At 39.8% G+C, this 25,407-nt stretch overlaps 1 protein-coding gene across 2 annotated transcripts in view; it reads left to right on the top strand.

Annotated features, from left to right (window-relative positions):
- Positions 1–221: 221 nt before the first annotated feature.
- The window catches only part of GMDS (GDP-mannose 4,6-dehydratase), a 298,993-nt gene continuing 273,807 nt past the window's right edge, over positions 222–25,407 (top strand). Inside the window, exon 1 of one of the 2 annotated variants that reach the window (XM_081873146.1) lies at positions 222–971. In XM_081873146.1, the coding sequence (XP_081729272.1) occupies positions 864–971 (108 nt within the window). In that variant the 5' untranslated portion in view covers positions 222–863. The remainder of the gene's footprint in view (positions 972–25,407) is intronic. The other variant, XM_081873145.1, reaches the window with a different exon arrangement.

Below are 25,407 nucleotides of genomic sequence, written 5' to 3'. Positions count from 1 at the left end.
CGCGTCATCAAAACCCAGGAAGTCCCCACTTCTGGCTCCGCCCCCCTCCCTCAGCCGGAGCAAAGCCGGCTGTGGCGAGTCCTCTTGCAAGCCCCTCCCTCCTTTCACCTCCTCCGCCACGTCACCCAATCGGCGCCCACCGCTCGCTTCTAGCAAACCTTTTCGCCGCCCGCCCGCCCGCTTCCTCCTGCCTCGCGGGAGGGAGGGGGAGCAAAAGCGGCGCCTCTCGTGATTGGCTGACGGAGGAGGCGCCTGCCGCTGTTTTTCAAGAAGCGGAAACGGAGTGTGGGGGGAAGAAGAACGAGGCCGGCCGGCCGGTCCCACCCCTTATATCCCCTCGTGGCTCTTAAAGGGACCCCGCTGCAAGAGTTCCGGGGGCGGGGACGCAAAAAGGAAAGGAGCACCTGAGGCGCGCTCACCTTTACCTAGGGGGCGAAAAGGCGGGAGAGAGTGGGGGGCAAGTGTAAAGACGCACACCACAGGCTCCCCATGCATGTTGGCCCGGACCTTCCCGCCCTGCACGAGAAACCTTTAATTTTTGGGTCGAGGTGAGGTGGCTTTTTGCATCCCATGGGCACCTTGGCAAAGCAAATATCCGGCCATGGAAGCCAGCCAAGTCCCCCCACCTTGCCTCAGGTAATAGGTGATGCCCCCTCTACCTGGAGCCTGCAAGCGCCCCTGTGAGCACAGCTGAGGAGATACTTGGTTGCTGCTGCTGCTGCCCTCGAAACGAGCGCGTGGGGCGACACGCCTTCTCCGCAGTAACAACTCACACGTCCTGGCCGCCACCCCGCTCGCTCCTTCCTTCCCCCTTGGGTGCCACGGCATCTGTAAACTCCTGCAGCCCCTCCCCTGCCAGGGCCATGGCACATTCCCAGCAGCAGGAAGACACCTGCTCGAGCTTGGCGACAGAGAACTGTGCAGATATGAGCCCCAGGAAAGTCGCCCTCGTCACTGGCATCACGGGCCAGGTAAGTGCAGCCCAGTCTATTATTACTATACGATAATCTTTATTGTCATTGTCCCATACAGAACAACGACATTGAAAAAAAGCTACATCAGACGTTCAAAAACCAACGAGCCTGCTATCCTAGCCTGGTTAGCCCCCTAAAAACTCTGATACCCCATAATTAAATACAATATACTCCTGTAGAGACTACCTTATGCTGCGTTTAAAACCAAAATCGCATTTGAATAAAACAAATTCCTTCCAGTAGCACCTTAAAGACCAACTAAGTCAGTTCTTGGTATGAGCTTTCGTGTGCATGCACACTTCTTCAGATACACAGATTTTTCAGATTTTTGTGTGCATGCACACGAAAGCTCATACCAAGAACTGACTTAGTTGGTCTTTAAGGTGCTACTGGAAGGAATTTGTTTTGTTTTGACTATGGCAGACCAACACGGCTACCTATCTGTAACCGCATTTGAATAGAAACTGTTTCTCAGGCAGCTAGTCCTAGTCTTTATAACCCTGTACCTTCTTCCAGAAGGCAGAAGCTGAATTATTATTTTTATCATCAATGCTTTTTTTCTGAAAAGAATATGTTTAGGGGTATTCCCATTTTGACTCAAGAAAATCACCGTTTTATAGTTCAAATTGGGAAAAACACATGCAGTAAATGGACAAATGGACAAAGATTCACAAAATGTTTAGGGGGTGTACGTACCCCTGCGTCCCCCCAGAAAAAAAGCACTGATGATGATGAAGCCTAGTCCCACCTGACCTGTTTATTTCTGTTGTGGAAGGTATCGTGGAACATCTGCCTTACCAAAACTGAATTTGGCGTTGGGGGAGGAAAGGGAGAGGGGAATCAGTGCAAATGAGTTTCACTGAACTGACGTGATACGTTTCCTTTGTGAAACCTGAACCTGAAATACTAATCACACCAGTGCAGTTATGAGTTTCAAGGCTAAATGTTTCTGTGGTGGACGTATAGGTGTTTGTTAGCAGCTATGTGAGATGTCAAGCAGCCACCAGAAATCTACTTCAGATCCTTCAACTGGAGATACTGGTGACTGGACCTTATACAAGACATGTGCTTTATTACTGAAGGGTTGCTCAGTTGGTGGAGCATGACTCATGAGACACCTAAGGTTGGGGGTTTGAGTCCCACGTAGCGGGTTGAACTAGATGATCCTTGTGTTCCAACTCTATATTAGCTCTGAGTTGTGGGTGACCTCTTTCATAAAATGTTGTATTAAATACTGCATATGTACAAACCCCCCGCCCCACATTTTTATTGTCTTGTTATACATCGCACTATAGTCTCTATGTGGAAGAGCTTGTTCTGAGTAAAAATGCATAATGTGGGAAATAAACCATAAGTGTGCACTCAGTTCTATGGTCTTGACTAACTTAAATCCCACTGATTTCAATGGGTCTAGTCTACGTATGACTTACAGTATAATCCTTGTCATATCTACTCAGAAGTACATATTATTGAATTAAATGGGCTGTACTCCATTGGTAAGTGGAGTTAGGATTGCAGCCTAAGTCTGGATCCAATCCAGTCTATGTAAGTTAGTTGAATTGTGCCCAAAGAGAACTATTTATTTGTTTAATTATAAGGGGACTGTTAACAGACAGCACCAGCAACATGTCAAAGCCATGGGGCCTAGGCCAGTACTTTGTTAATCTATAATCCAACCCGCATCAAAATGATCTGTATCTCTATTGTTATAAATATTAAATCACACACACAGCGCCAAGCACAGTTATTTTCACGGTTCTACAATCTCTCTGCAGACCATCTGAATGGAGTGTAATGTTATGTTATGCCATCTCCAGCTGGAAGTACATTCAACAGCTTAATTCTTTTAAAAAATACACTGTGTGGTATCCAACACACAACTTGTGCTAGCGGGAAGGAACCTTGCCTTCCTTTCCTCCTGTCTGTGCCTTCAAAGTTAGCTACAGACGGTTGGGAGACCCTCCAAAGATGATTTGGGGGGAGTGTGGGGAGAGAAGAGGAAACAGAAGAGCTGCTGCACCAGCAGAACCTTGCTGATGATGCTTTGGATACAACCCACTCCTTACTTGACAGAATTGTGTGACTTACTGTGAAATGCAAACTGGCTAGCGTTCCTTTTATGACATATTCAAGATTACAATATGTTATCACTGGTACTGTTTGCCTTTAACAGGATATGCACCGGATGCCCAGCAGTATAAAGTGTTCGAGAAGATTATAATCAGTATTGTAAACCTGCTGGAAGCACAAAAGTATACATATTCAAAAATTCATGTACTAAAACTTTAATTTTGTAGCTCTGTCTCACAAGTATGAAGTGTAACAGTGACAAATGAATTTGAAAATACGTCAGAGAGCCATGATTCGTGGTCATTCCCATCTTCTACATGTTTACTCAGATGTATATTCCACTGTTATGAGTGGCACTCATTTTCCATATTGGCTTCAAGTATCTAGTTGTCCCCTCAACTCACACTTTTCTCTTTTTCAATTACATTACTCGCCCATATGCTCCCTCATACCGCACTGAACCTCTTAATATTTCATACTATTTTCTATGTTAGAACAAGCTTCCCCTTTTAGTTCATTCAGCTAAACCTCTTTCTCTTTCAATTGTTTTTACAAACCCTTTCCATATACAAATCATTTCGCAGAGAACTCTAGACTCATTCCACCCTGGAAAAAATCAAGGCCTTTTTCCAAGGTGCATGACAAGAAACTAGATTAGTCCACCCCTAACTGTATTACATTCTTCTGGGCTCCAAGGTTATAGTTATACCTACAAGGAAGTTACATATTTGTTCTAGCATTTGATATTTTAAGAGATTGCTCAAAGTTTATATGACAGGTTCTCCCAAACAATCCTGGGATAATTTCCTGATTTGTTAACTGACAATATGCTAAAGTTCACATTTGGATATAAAGGGGGAAATCCGTCTGGATTTTTATTCTGAAGCTAACATATGACAGCACGAACACTCTACCCCCCCCCCCACTAGCTCCTCGTGTCCTAGATGGGTTTATGAAGACTTGAACCATCATCTGAACCAGGCTACAGAATATGCTTGATAAAATGTTGTTCTCATTCAAGCTGATGAAGCTAGTCTTGAGATTTAGCAGCCTTGTGTTTCACTTGCTGGAAAGGATTAGATACAATGTAAGCTAACCAAAGTTTATTCATAATATTTCAGTAAAATATTGAAGAAGCCTTCTAGGATTGTGAAGAAAAAGGAAGCAAAACATTAGCAACAAGTACTGTATATGTTAAAAAACATAAAATATTAACTTTGTTACTGGTAAAAACACATTTGTTTCCATTTACTAAGGGACATTGTTACAGTTAACAAATCAAGTCACTTTTCAAACAGCACATAATTTGTAACTGTTCTACAGATGGATATAGTTTACCAAAGAAGTAGGTTTTCTAATACCGGCCATGTAAATTGGCTGTCTATGGCTTGCTAAAGCAGCATTACTATAAGCAATCAGACTTGATCACGTACATAAATGTGCAGAGAGCCTCTGACAGCTAGTCGCAATAAGAACACTGACACTCCGGGCACTCATGGAGTTGTCAAGCCAGTTTGGTCAAAAACTGTATTAAACATTAAGCTTCTACTATACTCCAAACATATTAATATTTATGTCTTACTTCACCCCACCCCACGTTCATTTTTTTTCCTTTTAAGGACTTTGCATGCATTACTGGGCAGATACAGTGGTATCTCGGGTTACATACACTTCAGGTTACATATGCTTCAGGTTACAGACTCCACCAACCCAGAAATAGTACCTTGGGTTAAGAACTTTGCTTCAGGACAAGAACAGAAATTGTGCTGCGGCAGCAGTGGGAGGCCCCATTAGCCAAAGTGGTGCTTCAGGTTAAGAACAGTTTCAGGTTAAGAACGCACCTCCACCTCCAGAACGAATTAAGTACTTGACCCGAGGTACCACCGTACTAAGAAGTATAGTATTTGAGCTCCTTGGTCTCAGTTTTTGCTTACCACAAAACAAACTGAAAACCTTTCAATATCTGGAATACAGTGGTACCTAGGGTTAAGTACTTAATTCATTCTGGAGGTCCGTTCTTAACCTGAAATTGTTCTTAACCCTGAAGCACCACTTTAGCTAATGGGGCCTCCTGCTGCTGCCACGCCGCTGGAGCACGATTTCTGTTCTCATCCTGAAGCAAACTTCTTAACCCGAAGTAATATTTCTGAGTTAGCGGAGTCTGTAACCTGAAGCGTATGTAACCTGAAGCGTATGTAACCGGAGGTACCACTGTAGTAGCAAATGTGGTGCCGTGGTGGAGAGAGTAAGAATTCTGGGTTTTAAGTTAAGCTAGTATGTCCAGGCAATGTGCATATTTGGGGCAGAGAAGATGCAACTCCTCTAGATTTGTGGATTGGAAATGTCGTTGTTCCTCAGTGTAGCTTTTGTTCAGTGGCAAGCACAAAGTGCAGCAGTGACTCCAAAACTCCCTTCTTCCCTACCCCAGGATTCCAGTCACTGGAAAGATGGCCACTGCACAGTACATGCGGAATATGAGAGTCTCCCAGTGGCGTGCGGTCAGTGGACTAGAGGGACTAGGCTAGTCCCATAAATGTTCCCCTGGTGGCAGTGTCTCCTTCCAAAGCCTGGGAATCTTCTGCTTGATTTACGGAGGGAGATGCGATACTCTGAGGGGTCCAAGAGCCCTTCTGCCACCTTCCCAAAGCCTACCTGGCTTTGAGAGGGAGGCAGGAGGGCTCCAGCATCAAGTCAGAGGCCTGATGCCCCCTTCCCAAAGCCTGGGAGTTTTCTGCCTGGCTTAGAGAGGGAGGCACAATGCTCACATGTGTGACGTTCGCCCCCCATCACCCTGCAAGCTGGCACCTCTGGCCCTAACTGTTCCCCTATGAAAAATTTCACCGCACACCACTGAGTCACACCTAAGCTGCTAGCTGGTCTGAAGGCTCTGCTTTGCTTCTTTGTCAAATTCAGGAATTTGTTTCTTCCTGTGGCAGCCTAAGTGCAGGTCACAATGCAATCAACTTTTTTTTTTTTTAAATAATATTTATTAAGAATTTCCAATAATATAAAAAAACAAAACGTCCAAATTTAAGATCTTATTTTCCATAACATCTTTCCAGGACTTCCCCTCCCCTCCCCCTCTTGTATTCCAATTCTTACAAATAAATTCAGCAATTTATTATCCCAAATTTTAACCTTGTTATCATTAGCCCTATTTAAAAATATTTTCCCATCTCCTAAGATCGACCTATTCCCTTCCGCGCGTTCCCCTCTTTAATATACATAATAGATTAAATATAATAAAATAAAATATGATTTTGATTTTACAGCCTTTGGATTCCAAATCCCTCCCCCTTTTCCTGGTTGCGTTTCCCGTATTAATCAACATCTAATGTCTTCCTGGAGTTCCCACATTTATTTAAGCCATAGTCCTTTACCAGTCTTCTTTAATTTTAAATGTCCAATCTTGGAAGGAGTCTATCTCAAAAAGGCCCATTTTTTCCATCCAGATTTTTATATACTTGGGAGTAAAACTCCAATTTTATTTCTTAAACCTTTCAAATCTGGATTTCCCAAATGTTCCCACTTCCAACTTTGTCCAATTCTTATTATTTTTGATGTTCTTGTTGGTCTCTCTCCTCTTTCTTTTCCTGTTTTCCTGCACAAATGTTCTAATTCCCACAATGCAATCAACTTTTGATCACCATTGCTTACTGTGGCATTTGCCCGTCCTTTTTTAAAATGTCAGTACAGGGGGAGAGAAAGAGTTAATAGGTAGAGTAATAGAAAAGCCAGAGGCGGAGCCTACCTGTTTATAAAAGGGCTTAGCCTGAGATTTGGGTTATTTGGTTTCAGTTGGTTGGTAGGTTGGGAAAGCAGTTGGCAGACAATTGGAAATAGAGAGACAGTTAGTGCAGTTGGAGGTAGAAGAGTTAGAGACAGGCTAAAATAAGACTAAGAAGGTAGACAGTAACAACGTTTTGAATGCAGTTAAAGTTTATTTGTGTTTGCAATAAACTACACTCTTCTTTGTTAAGAACCTGACTGAGACTAAGTGATTTACTGGGGAGGACCTGGTTGGTGGCAGCAGATTAGTGGTGTACACATCAATAGTCCGTGAGATGACTGGGGGCTCCGTACAAACACCACACTTACCATGGGGAAGGGCTGTAGTTTAGTGGCAGAGCATCTGCCTTGCATGCAGAGGGTCCCAGGTTAAATTCCTGGCATCTCCAGGTATGGCTGGAGAAGATTCCTGCCTAAAACCCTGGAGAGCTGATGCCAGTCAGTGGGGACAGTACTCAGCTAGTTGGACCAATGGTTTGACACAATGCAAAGCAACTTCTTAGGTTCCTAGAGTCAATTAAGATTTCACTTCCTGGATAGGAATATAGTGGTACCTATGGTTGTGGACAGGGTCCGTTCTGGAGCTCCGGTTGGATCCCGAGGTTTCCACAACCAGAGGGACCACTTTTGTGCATTCGCGCGCGGCAGCAGACCGCTTATGTGCATGCACATGGAGCAGCAGAGTGCTTCTGCACATGCATGCACAGTGAAACATTTCTGGGTTTGCTGCTATCACACCCCAAAGTTTATGTTACCTGAGGGTAACATAAGCCGAGGTGCTACTGTATATTATACCAAGCTGTTGGTGTCACTGCAGATGATGATGATAATTTTATTATTTATAACCCGGCTGTGTTTATAATCTGGCTGGGTTGTCCCAGATAACTGAAGCCACTCAGATAACTGAAATTCAATTCATATCTTAATTTTCTGGTGATCTGTGAATGGAGAAATGCCGAGACAGAAAAGTTTGGCGAGGCCATTATTTATCTTTTTTTTTATATATATAAATATTTATTAAAGTTTTTAAATATAAATGCACAAATAATAAACGATCTTACTTCTATCACAACAATTTCATCACTTCTTTGGACTCCCTCACGTCTCCCGCTCCCATTTACATCGTTAAAATTTTTTTCCAAACAAATTATCAACTTGTTTACAATCTCATGTCCACTCATTCAAATATAATCTAGCACTTCTTCAAAAAAATTTTATATTTTCTTTAGTCTCACTTATCATCAAATTTAAATCTAGTTTAGTGGTGGCCAATTTTTTATAATCTAGCATCCTTCTTAACATTCAACCAAATTACAATGTTTTTGTAGATACATCTTGAATTTCTCCCAGTCTTCCTCCATCTTCTCTTCTCCCAGATCACGGATTCTGCCAGTCATCTCGGCCAGTTGCATATAGTCCATCAGCTGCATCTGCCACTCTTCCAGTGTGGGTAGATCTTGAGTTTTCCAGTTTTTTGCGATGAGAATCCTTGCTGCCGTTGTTGCATACATAAAGAATGTTCGATCCTTCTTTAACACCTTCTGGCCGACAATACCCAGAAGGAAGGCCTCTGGTTTCTTTGTAAAGGTATACTTAAATACCTTTTTCAGCTCATTATATATCATTTCCCAGAAGACCTTCACCTTAGGGCATGTCCACCAGAGGTGAAAGAATGTTCCTTCATTTTCTTTACATTCCAACATTTATTATCAGACGAATGGTATATTTTGGCAAGTTTAACTGGGGTCATGTACCATCTATATATCATTTTCATTACATTTTCCTTCAGAGCATTACATGTGGTGAAGTTCAGCCCAGTGGTCCACAACCTTTCCCAGTCCTCAAACATAATGTTATGCCCAATGTCCTGTGCCCATTTTATCATAGCCGATTTAACCATTTCGTCTTGTGTATTCCATTTTAGCAGCAAGTTATACATTCTAGATAGTACCTTGGTCTTTGGTTCTAACAATTCTGTTTCTAACTTCGATTTCTCCACCTGGAACCCTAACTTTTTGTCATTTTTAAAAACTTCTTTAATCTGAGCATAATGTAACCAGTCTCGCACCTTATCCTTCATTTTCTCCAAACTCTGCAATTTCCAATTGGAGGCCATTATTTATCTACCGGACTTGAATTTGATGTTTCCTTTTTACTAGTGTGGAGAATCTTACTTGTAATTTCTTTTGAAAGTAAGTCAAGAATAGGTATTCAAGGTTTAGTGTAGTGTTAATATAAAATGAAGTATTGTTTTCTGTTGCAAGAGCAGTGTCTCTGTTGGCTCCGGTATAATGGGCCATTTGGAGTGGCTACTTATCTGTGAACACACAAAGGTTATTGTGATTTTTAGTAGAGCAAATATTGATACCATTTACTTAGAGGGCAATCATTTACACCAGGTTTTAATGGAAATGAGTGTCTTATGTAAACGACTACTTTTTGAGTTAGAAAAATGATAGAAGGGTTTAATATATTTCTGAGATCTCTGCCATTTTTTTACATTTGTACAACTACAGTACTAGGTGTAAACCAGAGCTTTTATGCCTGACTTCCTGTAATTGAGTTACTCTAGACAAATTTCCACTAGGCTTTGTACAATAAGTATACTATTGAATTATTGTGTTTGTGTTTTAAATACTTATTTTCTTTATTTTCTCACTTCTCAATTGCGTTTTGTACGTGCTAAGAATGTCCAAATTTAACTAATCACACATTTGTGCTTCTTGTAGCAAGGGCATCTTTTTATTTTCTAATTCATCTTTTTTCTTCTTTTTTAAAAAATGTAGAATACTGAAACTCTTTTAACAGAAAATTAATCCTATATTATTTTAAATAACAAAATAAAATGTACAATGAACTAGGTGCTGTAGCCAAAGATTTGGCTGGTTAGAATAAGAGCAGTTTTGTAGTGATGGAACTGCTCCAGCATATTTATGTGTTAACTGATTTCTTTTTTCCCTTTTAAAGCAGATCTCTAAGTCATTGCAAAGTATGGCTGGGGAACCTGTGGTCCTCCAGATGTTGTTGGACTTAAAACTTTTATCATTTCTGACCACTGGCCATGATGATTGGAGTTGCAGTCCAACAAATCTAGAGGGCACAAAGTAAATGTCGAACAGGCCATAAATGCAACTTGCTTTGCAATAAAAGTAGTTTATTACTAATACTTGAAATATTTCAAATGAACAAGAAGTAACTGCATGTGCCTTGCATGCTATCTTAATATGCTTTTGCCCCTTAAAGGAATGAATATATTCTTCACAATTCATTTACAAGTGATTGAAAATAAGATTTTTTTCAGATATTTAGAAAATAGGGGAGAAAGTTATCATTTCTTCCCTCTTTCCTGATTTCCTAAACATCTTTCAAGTTTCCTTCAGCTAAGAAATAGACCTCTCCTTAGTTCACTTAAGATAAGCATCAGCTTTGTTTATTGGTATCTAGCAGGCATAGGCAAACTCGGCCCTCCAGATGTTTTGGGACTACAACTCCTATCATCCCTAGCTAACAGGACCAGTGGTCAGGGATGATGGGAATTGTAGTCCCAAAACATCTGGAGGGCCAAGTTTGCCTATGCCTGGTATATAGGTTCAGCCACATGCCAGTAAACTGATCCTTGTCCAGTCACTTTTTAGAAGCAGTCAATGATTGATTATCTTATTCCATTGGATATACCACCAACAGCTAATATTTAAACAACCACAGGTTTGGGGGTAGATTTAGGCATAGAGAACCAGTCTTGTGGGTGCGCTGTCCACTGACCATATCTCAGGAAGCTTTAAGAATTTGTGCTGCTTGATCCAATCTGTCACTTGATGCCTAGCTATAGCCCTTCCTGGAGAGAGAAGGCTTAGCAACTGTGATCCATGCTCTAATAACTTCTCCTCTGAATAATTGCAGAGTGTTCTGTATGGGGCTTCCATTCAAGGTGGTGTGGAATTCAGCTGCAAGGGTACTTACAGGTGTGACTTGGAGAGCTCGCGTAACACCTGTTCTGAGGGAACTTCACTGCCTGCCTGTCCACTTTAGGCCCTTGTCAAGGTCTTGGTCTTTGAAATATAAAGCCCTATGCACCTGCGGTCCCATATACCAGGCAGATCACCTCACCCCACACAGACCAAAACAGAAAAAGCATTCACCCATAGAGTCTCTGTTAACAATTCAGCCACCCTCAGAGGTTTGAGGAGTGGTAGCATGTGGAAGAGCCTTCTTAGTAGTGGCTCCCAAGTTATAAAATTTCCCTTGATTGTGTGTCCCGCGCATACTTTGTACACATTTCTGTGGTGTGCCAAGGTGCAACTTTTCACCCAAGCTGAAATGGGGATAGATAGATGTGAATTTTCCCTTTTGTATCTGACACTGTATTTTATGTTACAGATAGGTAGCCGTGTTGGTCTGCCATAGTCGAAACAAAACAAATTCCTTCCAGTAGCACCTTGAAGACCAACTAAGTCAGTTCTTGGTATGAGCTTTCGTGTGCATGCACACTTCTTCAGATACACTGAAACAGAAGTTTCCAGACTATATAGTTTCACTATATAGAAGGGTCTGGAAACTTCTGTTTCAGTGTATCTGAAGAAGTGTGCATGCACACGAAAGCTCATACCAAGAACTGACTTAGCTGGTCTTTAAGGTGCTACTGGAAGGAATTTGTTTTGTTTTGACTGTATTTTATTTTAGGTTTGTGTGCAATATTTTTGTTTTTGTTTTTAGATAAGAGTAATTTTATTCTTACTGTATCCAGTCTTGAGATTTTTGGAAAGGGCTGGGAACCAATATAACAAAGAAAGAAATATTATTTTGAGGGAATATATCTGCAATACTGCTACATATTAAGGAAAATAAATAGTTAACATTTTAAGTTTTAGGTTAGGTTGGGTTTTTCCTTTGGTAAACAACTATACTTGCTATGTGTTAGATATAACCTATATTTTAAATAGAAATGGGAGGAATGTTCCATAATTTGGTGTCTAGACAGGGGAGATCACTTCCTTTTATGAAACTTGATTTCTTTAAAACTGGTTTAGAGTTGCTCAGATATGCTGGATACAGAGCTGCTACAGTTACTTCAGTGTTTTCCTGGAGTGCTAAAGAATCTTGGTACTTTTTAAACAATATGCTGTATAACATCATCTAACTTCTGCACTATGGTGAGATGAAAAGTAGGATGCAAGTCAAAGGTAGATTTCTTGCTGGTTTGTGTGTAATGGATGCTGTGTGTGTGTGTGTGTTAACTATTTTAGGAAATTCATGTTGATATGGGTGAGTGTACTAGCCAGGAATCGGAAGCCTGCCTGCTGGAAGGAAGACTACTAGATTTTGAGGGTTTGATTATAAATATTGTTTGTTACCGAAGGGTGTCTTACAAACATACGGTGAAAGAAGGGCACAGTCATGTTTAATTCTTAGATTTGAGAATCTAAAGCTACAGATTGTGACTATTCTTTTTTTGCTTGTGGAAGGAATACATTATGTACTTCTTTTACTCTGTCTTGCTCTACTCTTTTCTCATGTTTGTTCCAAGTTTATTTTAAGGTTTCTCTGTGATTGCTGGGACTCTGCACCAATTAATTTCGGTTTTGACTTTAGACACAAGGAATCTAAAAATAAGCATGAAAAAATAGTTTCTCTTCTACTGCTCAAGTTGTGATTTATCCCTATGCAAATAATATACAATTTTTACCAGAATTTCATTGATACCTCATTATATTTATCAAATGAAAACAACGATTAGTAAAAATAATTTGTAAGTGTTGAAGATAGTTGGCCTATAATTTTTTTTGTTTCTTATTCATATACTGTATTTACTCGAATTTAATGCTCACCTTTTTTGGCCAAATTATGTTGTGAAAATTAAGCTGCACATTAGATTTGATGGCACATTTACATTTCTCAGCGAATACTTTTTTTGGTTTCAAGGTTCTGAAAATTGAGGTGCGCATTAGATTCTATGGTGCAATAGACTCGAGTAAATACAGTATTTGAATAGAAACTGCTAATGCTTTGTGGCAAGGCAACACATTAGCTCATTACAATTTTTGATGATAGGGTTCAAAATTGTGCCCTTTATTCTGAAATCCAGAGCTGGTGTAGGTATGTATGTTTGTAGCCTGTGAAGTCTGCAAACAATTTATCTCACAAATCTCTATACCTACAATATGAGAAGGAAAGAACTTTTGTATTCCCGTTTCTTCATCAGTGAATTAGTTCTTAAATGCAGCTAATTGCTCTCATCTCAAAATCTAGACACCCCTGTTTTGGATTATGAGTTCAGAAATAGTTGTGCATATTCTATCAGAGGAGGACCAGATGCTTTTAAAAAGTTTACCTATGGCTTCTCACTTCCAAACTAATGGAAGGAGAGCAAAGTTGTCTGTTACTGGCTGACTAGCAACTATGGAAGAATGAAGGACATCTAGTAAAATGTTGTTAGGGTTGTAACTTAAAGCAAAGCATGTGGTTTTGGGTGAAAAACATGGGGGAAACATATTTGCCTGTTTGCCTTTTTCAGTTTTGAATTCTATGTACTTAAGTGCTTGTTACAAACTAATTCCTATCTATCCTGCTTTCCCCCTTTCCTATAAGGTTTCACTGAGACTCCAGGACTTTAGTCAATTTGCTTCTGTGTTCATCACAAATTTGTAATATGTACTAAATGCTGACCTGTTGTATGATGCATAACATGGCATCTTGGAAGGAGGGAAAACAGCAAATGTTTCTCTTGGCTGTTTCTTCTTCACCTGATTTAAAATATAGGTGGAGAAAACACATCTTAATTGGTGAAGAAAATAAGTTATTAACTGCCCATCTATAGATTTGTTGTGTCTGATTCAGAGTGTTTGCATATCTTTAGGAATTTACAAGCAAATGTTCCGCCAGGACAAACTTTTCTGTCCCTGATAGTACTGATGGTGAAGACACATCTGATGAAGAAGGCCAGTCTCACTTCATTCCATGCAATTTCTGGAGATATGAGTCATTTCAGCTGGTACCTGACATCTTCTCTTTCTGGGTAGTTAGTAAATATTTTGAAGACTTCCACCAGGCTATTTGATTTCTCAAAGGAGGAAGAAATCATGATAATCACTCTCATTCTCATAATTTATTTGTAACTTCTCTAAATATTGTCTGATCCAGACAAACAGTCCAGAAGGGACCACTTTGAATGGTATTGAAAGCCACTGAGCAAAATCATTGACAAATGAAAATGAGTATTAATCTATTATTAACCTCTTTCCAATGTGACAGTTTTTTACAAAGGTTATCACCGAGTTATTTGCTGCTATTAACACTAGTCAAGAAGAAAAGAAAGGGGGGAAGACGCTGGGTTACCCAGTATTAACCCACATGTGATGAAATATCTTTTCATGAGGCTCAGTTAACCTTATGTCTATGTATTACTATAAAAGCAAGTTATTTTAAACTACTTTAACAATTGTATATGACTTTCCTATCAGTTAAGTCAAATATATCCAAGCAAAGATAAGGGTAAGAGGTTTGGGCAGTGGTTTGGGCAGAATAAGAAAAAGTCCAATTCTCAGTCTTCTGGAAGAGGATGTAACTTGTGTTATAAACCAATGGAATTTCTATAACCATTAATGATTTTATTACATTTATTTACACATCATTTTTGCCCCTTGCCCTTCTTCCAGTAGGAGCACCCATAGGTCTAACAAAGTAAAGAAAATACAAGTCAAACATCAATATAAGCTTCAAAGTTTAGAAATATATCCTATATCATTTTTAAAAGCCTCATCAAACTGTTACAAATCATCATCAGGAAGTACTATACCAGAACTAACCAACACTCAAATAAGAGGCAAATGCCTGGGTAAAAAAAATTTAACAAGGTACACTGTAAGAAAAGAGAACTTGTCTGGAATTTGCAAACTACAGCTAAACTTTTAGTAGCTCAGTGGGGTGTGTCAGTCACTGTCTCTTAAAGTCACTGAATAAAATTTGGAACGTGTTAATAAATATAGGATATTTTCTTTGATATAAATTTATATCCATGTGACTGCCAAAGCCTCCAGGGTTGTTGGTTGGTGTCATTTGTTGGTTGATTTTCCCTGTCATATTAATTATATCAATATCAATTTATGTCATAACTGTCTAAGTGTGATTACCATATTGGCCCAAACATAATCCGCACCCAAATATAAGCTGCACCTTTAAAATTCAAGGGGGAAAAGGAAAAAAAGACAATACCCGAATATAAGCCGCTCCCTTAAAATTCCACAGGCATTCACACCCGTTCCGTTTTACCAAATGTCTGTTTCAGCAGCGATATCATAAAAGCCATTTTTTGTGAGGTCGCAAATTTAAGACACACTTTAACTTTTCATGGTCAGAATTTGGAAAAAAAGTGAAGCTTATATTCAGGCCAATACGGTATGTCTAACTGTATAATCATATTTATGTATTTTTGTAACTTCTGTTAACTTTTGTAGTAATTAAAAGCTAGAGCTGCTGATAAATCAAGTATGGTGGGGAGGATGAATTTGGAAACGTTTGCATTTTTTAACCTGGGCTTTTTATCCAAATTTGGGGCTGATTGTTCAAAACAAGCCAACTTCAAATTACTGATTATGAAACTAGCTTGTTGAGATTAACTATTGTTAAATGATGCTCCCTGGTTTGGTTAAAGCAACAAGCTGAGGTTAACTATCCGTGCAAGCAAATGCTTTAAACTTCATTTGGTTTGTGATAAGCAATTAAGAAAGTACTGGATAGTTTCAAGGTCCTCTACTGAGCCACAGGGGAGGAAGAAAGGAGGCATGTGCAAGCTCAGGAGAAGGCTAGGCATTTTCAGGTAGTGCCTAACTATGGTTTAATGTTGCATCCAATTATAGCTACTGTGCCACTCTCCCAGTACATTGCAATCAACTAAAGTTGTCTGTTGCAAAACTGGGCTTGTAGCCAGAATGGCTACGAGGAACTGGATAATTAATGCCCTTCAAGAATCCCCGCAAGCTCAACCTGTTGCTGTACACTTGACTTTGTTTTCTATGAAAGGGATATTGGAAGCCGAGTGAATATTTTCAGGATTAGGGTTTAAGAGAGGATCCTATTTGAATCCAAATGTGCCTTTCTCTTGGCAGAAGCACTCTTCCTATCACAGAAGAGCTGTTTTCAACCTGTGTGAGGAAAAATGAGCCCAAATCGAGCGAAGTTCTGACTGGCACTGCAAAATCTCTTGTGTATGTCTTTGCACAACTGTTTTGTGAATTGGTTTGAGCATCATCATTTTTCTAATTCTGGTTCGCAACTCCAATGTGGTGGTATTGCACTGAAAGAACTATTGTGCAAAGGTTTACACAACAGCACTAATGCAGCTTTCTTCTTCAGATTGGAACTATTGACTACCTTTCAGCTTCCAACATACAATGGTACCTCAGGTTAAGAACTTAATTCGTTCTGGAGGTCCGTCCTTAACCTGAAACTGTTCTTAACCTGAGGTACCACTTTAGCTAATGGGGCCTCCTGCTGCTGCCATGCCACCGCTGTGCAATTTCTATTCTCATCCTGAAGCAAAGTTCTTAACCCAAGGTACTATTTCTGGGTTAGCAGAGTCTGTAACCTGAAGTGTCTGTAACCCGAGGTACCACTGTAATAGGTCCCACGTGTTTAAATTTATTTATTGTTTACAGGCTTTAGTGGAGATTAGGTCCTGTATTTAACTTGCCTAACATTGAGCAAAAAAAGAAGTGGCTGAAGGCTGGATTTCAATAATGTACTACAGTATTCTAAGAAATTACTTAATCATATAATGGTTATTTACCGTATTTTTCACCCTATAGGGCGCACTTTTCCCCCTCCAAAAATGAAGGGGAAATGTGTGTGCGTCCTGTGGGGCGAATGCAGGCTTCAGGAAGCTCTGCGCAACCCTCGGGAGACCGGCTCTGAGGGTTACGCAGAGCTGCCTGCAGTCCCGGGCTCAGCGCAGCTCTGCGCGGCCATCGGGAGCGGGGCGCGAAGTCCCGCCTGGCTCCCGATGGCTGCGCAGAGCTGCCTGCAGTCCTGGGCTCAGCGCACTTTTCCCCATCGCCAGCCCCACAAGCTCGGGGGACAGCGGGGAGGCGGAGCGAGCCTTCCCGCTGTTCCCCGACCTGGTTCTTCCAGCCCCGCAACTGGGGGGGAAATAATTTTTTTTCTTTATTACCCCCCAAAAAAAAACTAGGTGCGTCCTATGGGGCGCAAAATATGGTATATCATTGTTCTTAGAGACAGCCCTTCTAAATACCCTTTTACACTAAGCTTAATAGGAAGCAAGTTCTTTTGAAATCAGGGCTTTACTTTAGTGCAATGCCCATTATCAATTTTTGCCGGCCTGTTGACCACTATAGGCGAAAGCACTCGATGTGTTCTCTTGAAAGTGCTGGCAGCAGGAGAACAATTTATATTTAGCATTTTGAACTGTATCCAGTCTTTTGGGGCATGGTATAATTCACATGCCCTTAAGAAAGAATAATTTTATGTTTTACATCTTGGATATGAGAGCTCATTTCTTTAAGAAATGAATCACTAATACAATTTCTGTTTAGATGGGATAGGTATTGAATGCCAAGAAGGAAGGTTTATGGTCAGATTTATCATGCAGATTGCGAGAGGTGGTAATATTCAGCGCTTACTGTGAAACACTTAGATTCACAATGTAGCTTTTGAAACAGTCCATCCGTAATGTAACCAGTATCCTCCAGCAGGTTTCCAGAAGCAAATGAAATGTTGCTTTATTACCACAGTATTGCTGAATTTTACTATGTGTGAATTCTGTAATGTCAAATTGCCACCTGGAAGGGTAGAGGTGAGATCCTGTTCAAGAATATATACTGAATACCTCTGCAGTGAAACAAACATGCCACCAGATGGCTCAAGAATATAGGTCGGAAAATGTTGGAAAGCTTGCTTTCCACTTTGTATTATTGTATCATTCTTTAAATATTTGAACCATTATAGAAACTATTGTTTTGCACAATATGTTTCATTATACTACAGCATTTGAAAACCAAGTTATTTTACATTTTCAGTTCATTTTTCAAGCACAACCTATAAGCCGCAGGTGGGCGGGGGGACTAAATTAAAACCTATGCATAAGGATCGGTTGTGACTGGACTGAAATCTTGATGTGAATGTGTAAGACAAAAAATAAACTAAGCCCAATCTTCAAAACGATGGTGGTTTTTGGCTAGCTGTGCAACGATACCCATTGGTTAACCTGAATAAACATCACAACTATGCCTAAAATCCTTGATTTGATTTTTAGCCTTGGCCTTGACCGCATCAACATTGGTAACCAACTCATCAAAGCCATACCTGAACAGAAATCATTCTACCAATGCTGTCCATTTGAGGACCAACTAATATGGTTTCTAAATATGGCAGTTGTCTGGTTCCCATAATAAGGGTTTGCAAAATGACCTCAAAATCACTCATTCTTGTATTTTCCTTTCTGATGATGGCTGGATTTTCTGACTTAATTTTTCAGTTTGAGAGAGGAGGAAGATTTTGCAGGCAAAAAAAAGTTAAATTTCCACCACAAGTGGTTTTTTAAAAGCTTTCTTAGGAAAGCGTTGAATATCTTCAAAATGTAAGAGAAAAATGTCCAAAGCTATATGTAGCTGCAGAAGCATAAAATAGTTGTTCTTTGCCCATGGACAAAGCAGCCTGAACCCGAGGAGACCCAAGGCATGGAAACCTTTTCCTTTGTTCTAGGATGGAAGACCTTTGTTCTAGAAGACCTTCTATTTATTTATTTCATTTATGTATTTAAAAACTGCCAACTCGTTCAAAAAGAGCACGGTGGTTTACAATAGAACCATTATTATAAAATAATAGAGTGCAGAACAAATGACCAACACCTGGATCAAATTAATTCTCTTAAAATGCTTGGTGAAACAGAAACACTTTCAGCAGGCAGTGGCGTATCAGAACTTTGAGTGCCTGTCTGATTTGAGTGGGAACTTCCAGCTTTCACTCTGTTTTAGTTTTCAGTTGGTTTTAATGCATGTCCTTTTCTTGTTAAGTTGTTTGAGTTGCTTTTTATAAAAGAAAGCAGTAAGTCAAATGAAAGTAATAGCAGTGTTCCAAAGCACTGGCACTTAAAACATTAGAAATGAATTAGTTTGAATGTTTTAAGTAGGTTTTTTTAAACTGATAATTTTTTTGTAAACAATTTGACTGTTTTTCACAGTCAGGTGGTATGTACGCTTTATGAAATAAATAAACTAGTATGAAGTCACTGGGGTGCAGTCAAGGTGGATGTTCCAGATGATCTCAGTGATCTGATTGGTGTATACAGGAACAGGCAGTCCTTCAGGTAGGCTGGTCCTTTCTGTTTGGGGCATTACCCACTAACAATAAAGGCTTTAACTTGACTTGATGCTATGTAGGCAGCCAGAGTTCTTAGCAAACTTTATAGCACCAGTGTTACAAATACGTTCGTAAGCTACTTTATAGTTTGTACACACCACTTGTGGCAACTTTTTCTTGAGAGGTGATTATATAAATACTACAGATAAATATATGGATTCTTTTTTGCAAAAGCAAGCTTATTTTCAAAGGGTAACGTGTACCTTTCTATCTGGTCTACAACAGTGTAGATTATTTGTGGAGTTATGCAGGTGGCATGCATTGTTACTAACCAAAGCACATCAACCTGCTATATATAATTTTAGCTCCACCTAGTTGGTGCATGGGGCTAGGACTCAAGAAGTCATGGATTCAGATCCCTGTACTGCAAAGTATATTGAGCCACTCACTGTCTACCAGCCTAACAAGGGTTGTTGTGATGGTAAAAGAATATTGGGGTGGGGGGAACTATATAAGTCACTATATATGGAGGAGGGATGGGATAGAAATCTAACTCATAAAATAGCTATTATTTGTATGAGTTTTGTGCCGTTGCTTGGGAAAGCACACGAACAGCTGAAGTCTCTTTTAATATTATCAAATGATTGAAGTACATTGCTTGACTTGAAGCATATGAATGGTTCTGGTGGTTTCCAAGATAGACATCTGCCAAAGTATGTTTCTAAGTTATTGGCTGCTTCAACTACTTTCCAGGTGTGGAATGTATGGAAAGTGATCGGTGCAACTGAATAGAAAAGTGTAGTTTGGTTTTGTCATCAGATATTAGAGGATTTACACTTCTCTATGTCAGCATATGTGACAAGTCTTGTTGCTGTTTGGCTAGCTTGCAAGTCTGTGCAGATTATTCACATCCAGAGAACTGCAAAAAAGGTTGCCTTGAAAATGTCTGTGGTCCTACTTACATTCTGACGTTTTTCCATTAATATCCTAAACTGGTGCTGTAGTTAACATTGGTCATAAGTGTAATTTTAAGCTTACCTTCTGGTTCATGGAAAGTTAAATTTCCAGCTATTTCCAGACCTTTGTGATTGGTAAATATTTTTAACCATAGCATTCAGAAATTGTTGTTTTCCTTGCTGCCAGATATTTCATACCACAACGCAACTTTTCTGTTATTAAACAGCAAGAAAGTAATCTTTCTTAGGAGGATCATAACTGAAGTAGTACACATTTTTCTCATTAACATAAGCTTCTTAACATCACATATTACATTCAGCTGGGAGATGTGGCTCCTGTTGTATATAGCTTAGATGAAATGTGCCTTTTGGCATTTTTAATGTCATGGACCTAGAATTCTGATCTTAACATTGATCAAACTTTCATGATAAATTAATCTATAATTATAATACAGAATGTGTTAACCTGTTAATATTTTTAAGTAAGGTTGTGAACAAGGATATTAAGGGATATCACCAATTACGAGAATTCTAGTATACCTAGCAGATGCAATTTAAAATAGTTCTAACATTTGACAGTGTTGCAAAACTTCATACAATGCTGTGTGGAATAAATGAATTCCTTGTACAATTCCACTGAGAGATGATGATGCCTTCCAACATATTTTGATTGCTTTACCCTGCTAAGTAAACTGGATAGACTCACAGCCTGTGAATTGTTTGCCATTTGAACAATTTATTTTCCGCTCTTTGAGAATGCTGAAACTACATACCTTCTGTAACTGCTTTATGTCTGAAGAGGTTCACTGATAAAATTTATTAATGGAATTCCAGACAGTGAGCAAGTGGATATGAGAGCAAGAGGTTGGACTTGTAAAACAATTTATTACCAAGCGAAGGGTGGTCTTCTGTCAAGGGTAAGGAAAGCTAACTTGTTAAACCACATAACTGAGTAACTGGGGATCTAAAACCCTATAGATTAAACAGAGAAGCTATGTCAGTAAATTTCAGTATAAAAGCCAGAGAACAACACAGTTAAACATGTTGGTAGCTGTTCACTCCAAGCCGTAGTCACTAGTGCATTAGAATTTGTTGTTCCTCAGTACTTTTCCTTCTTTTTGTGGTCTGCTAATACTCTGCAGCTTTTCAGGTCTGTATCCTAAGTGCCTAGTCAGGGATATGAAGAGCCTTTCAGATACTCATAGGGGCTTCTCCATGTGCTCCAGGTTTCCACATTAATTCCCTGACTGCATCATCATCTCATGCTGTGTGACAGTGGTTTCCTAACAACTCTTAAGTTCATGGACAAGCAATTGGAAAGCGTAGGCCCAGCAGTGGGGAACATTCAGCCTGCAGGCTTAATTAGACTTGCCAAGTCTCTCTGTTTGGCCCATGAGGCTGTTTAGCTCAAGCCACCCTCACCTTTCTACAGCTGATCTTGTATATGATAGCTGGGTCAAAAGGGGGGTTGAAAAATCAGCTGATCTGCAGTGCTTGCAAAGCGCTGTGCTTTCCCCCTTGTAGTTTGATTTTAGCCCACACAGGCAAAATGGCACCAGGTGATATACAGGTGGGCATGCTTGCCAATCTGTCAAACATGGCCTCAGTGTAGGTGGTCTGTGGTCAAGGGGAGTCTCAGCCACCTTGCTACATGCATATAGGTTGCACACATAATTCAGGTTCTATAGCACAGCCTCTCCAATTCATGCCTGTCATCAGAGTCTGTAAAGCTCAGAGTTGTTGTATTAAATTAGATTTATTTACCACATATAGCATCATAGAATCATAGAGTTGGAAGGGACCCTGAGGGTCATCTAGTCCAATCCCCTGCAATACAACTGAACTAAACTAAAGCATCTATAACAGATGACCATCCAACCTCTGCTTACTAACCTCCAAAGAAGGAGAGTCCATCAGCTTCTGAGGGAGTCTGCTCCATTGTCGAACAGCTCTTACAGTCAGGAAGTTCTTCCTGATGTTTAGAACAGAACCTACTTTATTGTAACTTGAACCCATTGGTTCAGGTCTGTCCTCCAGAGCAGGAGAAAACAAGCTTGCTCCATTTTCCATGTGACAGTCCTTCATATTTGAAGATGACTATCATATCACTTCACAGTCTCCTCATTCCCAGGTTAAACATACCCAACTCCCTTAACTGTTCCTCATCAGGCTTAGTTTCTTTTTTTTTTTTAATAAATATTTATTAACAATTTTTGAATACAATACACAAAAAAGAAACAATATAACATGTATCTTAACATAATTTCTTAACTTCTTTGGACTCCCTCACGTCTCCCGCTCCTGCGTTCCTCACAATAAAATTTTGCCAGCAATTTATCACCTTGTTTCCATTCTTATTATCTAGTTTTCCCATGTTGTTTCTCTAATTTTAGATATCCTTTGTTCAAATCCTAAGAATTTAAATGTAACCTAGTAATTATCCAAAAAATTTTTTTTATCTTTTCTTAAAACTCACTTATCTTCATAACTCCATCTAACTTAGTGGTGCCAAATTATTTATGATCTAGCATCCTTCTTAACATTCATACAATTTGCAATATTTTTGTAGATAAATCTTGAATTTCTTCCAGTCTTCTTCAACCGTCTCCTCTCCCAGGTCTCGGATTCTGCCGGTCATCTCAGCCAGTTCCATATAGTCTATCAGTTGCATCAGGCTTAGTTTCTTGATCATCTTAGTTGCCCTCCTCTGCACACATTCCAGCTTATCAATATTGTTCTTAAATCATGGCTTCCAGAACTGGACACATTACTCCAGGTGTGGTCTGACCAAGGCATAATAGAGTGGTACTATTACTTCCCTTGATCTGGACACTAGACTTCTGATGATTCAGCCTAGAATAGCATCACCTTTTTTTTGCTGCTGCATCACACTGATGTTAAGCTTGTGGTCTTTATGACTCCTAGACCCTTTTCACATGTACTATTGGTAAACCAGGTGTCCATCAACTTATATTTGTTCAGTTGGTTATTCTTGCCTAAGTGTAGAAGCTGACATTTGTTCCTATTGAAATTCATTTTGTTAATTTTGGCCCAGTTCTCCAATTTGTTAAGGTCATATTGAATCCCAGTTCTGTCTTCTGCAGCATTAGCTACTTCCTCCTAGTTTGGTGTCATCTGCAAATTTGATTAGCACCCCCTCAATTCCTTTATCCAAGTCATTTATAAAGATGTTGAACAACAAGGGGCCTTGTCACTTTTTTCCCAGGATGCTGAGGAACCATGTGAGCACTCTTTGGTCAGTCAACCAGCTTTATGAGACAGACAGGCATTTCTGTTGTGTCCTTTTAGTGCCTGTGCAGTAGAGTTGACAATTCTTAGCAGCATAAACTTAAAATTCTCAAAATCTTGCTGGAACCAAAGGACTTCTAAAAAGGTAAAGGACCTCTGACAGTTGAGTCCAGTCGCGAATGACTCTGGGGTTGCGATGCTCATCTTGCTATACTGGCTGAGGGAACCAACGTTTGTCTGCAGACAGTTTTTCCGGGTCATGTGGCCAGCATGACTAAACCACTTCTGGCGAAACCAGAGCAGTGCACGGAAACACCGTTTACCTTCCCGCCACAGTGGTACCTATTTATCTACTTGCACTTTGATGTGCTTCGAACTGCTAGGTGGGCAGGAGCTGGGACCGAGCAACGGGAGCTCACCCCGTCGCGGGGATTCAAACCACCGACTTTCCAATTGGCGAGTCCTAGGCCAAAACCCATTGCCGAAAGGCCAAGAAGGGTGAGGCAAGGTGAACATCCCTAGAGTGGAAGTGCCACAGTCTAAGAGCTGAGAAGGGTCTGCCTCAGGTAATTGTTTACCGTTGCTCAGTGTAATATGCAGCAGGACCTTGAAGCAGAGCCTTTTTATATATGGGTAAGTTCACAGTAGGGACCTTGTTATATCCTGAACCCTTTCGGGACAGGGCTAGCCAATGTGATACCCTCCAGATACTGCACTACAGTTCCCATCATCCTTGATGATTGGCCATATCGGCCAGGCCTGATGTAATTAGTTCTGACACCTTTCAAGTGGGCGCCATTGCCATTCCAAGAGAATGAGGGAGGTGCTCATGGTGGATTCCAGAACCTCTTTTTCTAGAAAAATATCACTGGCTAAACCTAATTAGAGATCAAAACCAGCAGAGACCAGTGGCACCGAGAGGGACTTTCCCCTCGCAAGAATTCGTCTTCTTTTGTAGCTGTTAGGTTCACAGGTGTATTGAATGTCAAACCCATTCTCTCACAACTGAGGAAATAAGATGTTTCCTTTGAAAAACTGAGGGAGTAGTTGGTGAAATGTCTCCAAAATGAATTCTAGACTGCTGATTGAGTTTGCTAACACAGGACATCCCCCTACCCTTTAATTACTTTTAGCCAGAAGAGGAAACCCAGCTTTCCTTTTACAGCCATTCCAATAGACACATTAAATAGTTTCCACAAATACAATTCAGCCCTTTAAATAATCTTGCATCTTTGTTTAAAATAGAATAGTATCTCCACTAATGTATTGGAGATCCTGCCTTTGAGTCTAAACAATTGTTTATGCATGTGTAGAAATAATTGCCTTATGTAAAGGTAATTACTAGTGTGAGAGATTTGCACAATATAAATCCAAATTAAAATTTTAATCAAATTTATCATTGTATTCCCTAATCAAGCTGATAATGTGTTTTAATATAAAGCAGCTTAATTTTTTAAAGTACATTTAAATTAACTTTCATATTGTTTCCATCTTGGATTGAGAAGGTGTTATTTTGTTGCAGAAACAGAGGTGTCGCATGAACTTGAAGCCAATTTTTTTCCCTGAGGGACACATCAATAAACGAGTACTGCCTTGGTAGGTGTAATAAGACATATTCCAGGTCATGAGCTACCACTGGTGAAGAAAAGCAGTATAAAACCACACAAACACAGCACTTTTATATGTTTTCTTTCTATATTAGGGAGATGTTGACATGCGTAAATGAGGTCATATAATGAATATGAATCCTCATCTTTATCAAGTAACTAATTTTGCATTGGAATTGTAAAACATGGCAGAATGTGCATGTGACTCTTGTGATAGTACTTCAGAAGTCTTTTTTAAAAATTTAAATATTGAACATTACCTTTATACATATTTTCTAAGATCTCATGTATAAATTACCAGACTATTGTGAGAGCCATTACACTGATTCCCAGACTGCTCCTGTATCAACATCTGTGGACATTATGTGAGTCAGGCCACTGGGGTTCAGACTCTAGGCTGTTTCCAGTGAAATAAAGATATAAAAATAAAATATGTGAATAACCATAATAAAA

The sequence above is a fragment of the Podarcis erhardii genome (genome assembly GCF_964252035.2).
Source record: "Podarcis erhardii genome assembly, chromosome: 8".
NCBI classification, from domain to species: Eukaryota; Metazoa; Chordata; class Lepidosauria; order Squamata; family Lacertidae; genus Podarcis; species Podarcis erhardii.
The sequence above is the reverse complement of the archived record's forward strand: the minus strand, read 5'-3'. Positions and strand labels throughout refer to the sequence as shown.